At 34.6% G+C, this 2088-nt stretch overlaps 1 protein-coding gene across 1 annotated transcript in view; it reads left to right on the top strand.

Annotated features, from left to right (window-relative positions):
- The first annotated feature begins 885 nt into the window (after nt 1-885).
- LOC105623780 (DNA repair protein complementing XP-G cells) overlaps nt 886-2088 on the top strand; it is a 7147-nt gene continuing 5944 nt past the window's right edge. The window contains exons 1-3 of the mRNA XM_012205157.1: nt 886-973; nt 1164-1339; nt 1589-2014. Of these exons, the coding sequence (XP_012060547.1) occupies nt 886-973; nt 1164-1339; nt 1589-2014 (690 nt within the window). The remainder of the gene's footprint in view (nt 974-1163; nt 1340-1588; nt 2015-2088) is intronic.

Raw genomic sequence — 2088 nt, 5'->3', positions numbered from 1 at the left:
TTTTTTAATTTTGATTAATCTAACCTAACTGGATTGAGTTCAAACCCACATTGTATGTACATACTCGAAAACTAATAAACAATGCATGCATTTTTTCGCTTTACGATCGCATTACGATCGTTAACAGAAAGATATTTTTTTGATGTAAATTAATTATTCGTGTCTTCAGTGGAAAAAGAAAAAAAATAGGCGCAAATAGGCTGCGGCGAGAGTCAAGTTGAATCAAATACAGCTGACTGCGTAAATGCTGTAACATAACAAGCGTTTGCTGTTTGCTTCCTTCGTCAGCTGATTGCAGCTGACTGCGAACAGTGCGAACTACATGAACCGTTCAGTCGGTTCGGTGTTCGCCGACCTAACTGACTCGACTTTACTGAACGCCTGCGGACGTTAAAATATTAAACGCGTGCTTTCACGCGTGTGTTCTATATTCTTGTGGATGACATCATCGAATCATGTAAATATGAGTAAAGCTGATTCTATAATGAATTGGTAATCGGAAATCTTAAGTCTTAACCAATTTTAACCTAAATAAGTGACTATGATTTTTCGCATCTATTAATTATTAATTGTACAGCAAGATGTTTAATTCGACTAATAAGAAGGAATAAAGTCGAATTTGGTCAGTCTTAAAAAAATTGGTAGTCGTACAAGTTGGCTGATGACCACCTTCACCAATTCACTGATAAGACTTAGGATTACTGATTATTGACTCATTGTAGAATCAGCTTAATGAGTTAACCGTGTATTTTCAAGTTAATAATTGAAGATGATATCAGTTGAAATTTTTGTAGACAATGGAAGAAAAATGTATCAGAAAAACGTTCGCATATCTTTCAGTATGACATATGCATATGTTTCCCTATCGTCGCAATCTATAACATAATGGGAGTATATGGCTTGTGGAAATTGCTCGAAGCATCCGGAAAGCCAGTACCCTTAGAAAGCCTCGAGGGCAAAGTCTTGGCAATCGGTGAGTCTCAAGACATACATACACACACACACACACACACACATACACACATACACACACACACACACACACACACACGTGTGTGTGTGTGTAATAAGGTTTATCACAAAAGCTTAAATATAATTTTAATTATATTTTCATTATAATATAAAATGGTAAACTTTACGATGATGTGATGTATCTTTTACAGATATATCAATATGGATATACCAAGTGTTACAAGGATACCAAGATCATCATGGAGTTTCTAGACCTAATGCCCATTTGCTTGGATTATTCACTAGGATATGCAAACTTCTGTTTTACAAAATTAAGCCCGTTTTTGTTTTTGATGGAGGAGTACCCATGCTCAAGAAAAGTACAATTGTAAATATGCGATAGATTATATCCTTTTCAATTGATTATATATTAACAAATAATTAATGATTTCTAACTCATATATTTAATGTAAAGAAGATACGGTTCATTGTATGAAATTTTAAACTTTTGCACTATGCATTTACGTACAAACTAAACTGTTCTTCTATCTTGATTATAATATTGTTCGTACTTAATTAGCTCACCGTGGGAACCAGGTAGTGAGAAAAGAGCCTTCTCATTCTTTTGTGTTTGCAGGCCTCGCGCAGGAAGCAGAAATCTATTGCCATGAGTAAGGCGCAGAAAATGAAGGCGGATTTGATAAACAACTTGATAAAGCACACAGTTGTAAAAACTGTTCTTAATAAAGATTCCAAGGATCAAACTAGTAAAGCGATACAAATAACGATAAATACGCAAACCAACGAAGATATGTTTGCTCTACCTGATATGCCTAGCGTTAGCAACTTGCAGAGTTACATTGATGACGATCAAGACGATTCCGATTCTCATGTCGAACTAAGTCCACGAAAGCAATCCAAATGGATGGGAAACATACATAATGTTGACGTAACCAGTAACGAATTTAAAGCATTACCTGCAGATGTCCGTTATGACATACTCACTGATCTTAAAGAAACAAGAAAACAAAATTCCTGGGGTCGTTTATACGAAATGCCTCAAGTATGTACAAATGTAAAACAATACCTAAACACTGTATATATATATATATATATATATATATATATATATATAGT

Source organism: Atta cephalotes (genome assembly GCF_000143395.1).
Source record: "Atta cephalotes unplaced genomic scaffold scaffold00064, whole genome shotgun sequence".
Lineage (NCBI taxonomy): Eukaryota > Metazoa > Arthropoda > Insecta > Hymenoptera > Formicidae > Atta > Atta cephalotes.
The sequence above is the reverse complement of the archived record's forward strand: the minus strand, read 5'-3'. Positions and strand labels throughout refer to the sequence as shown.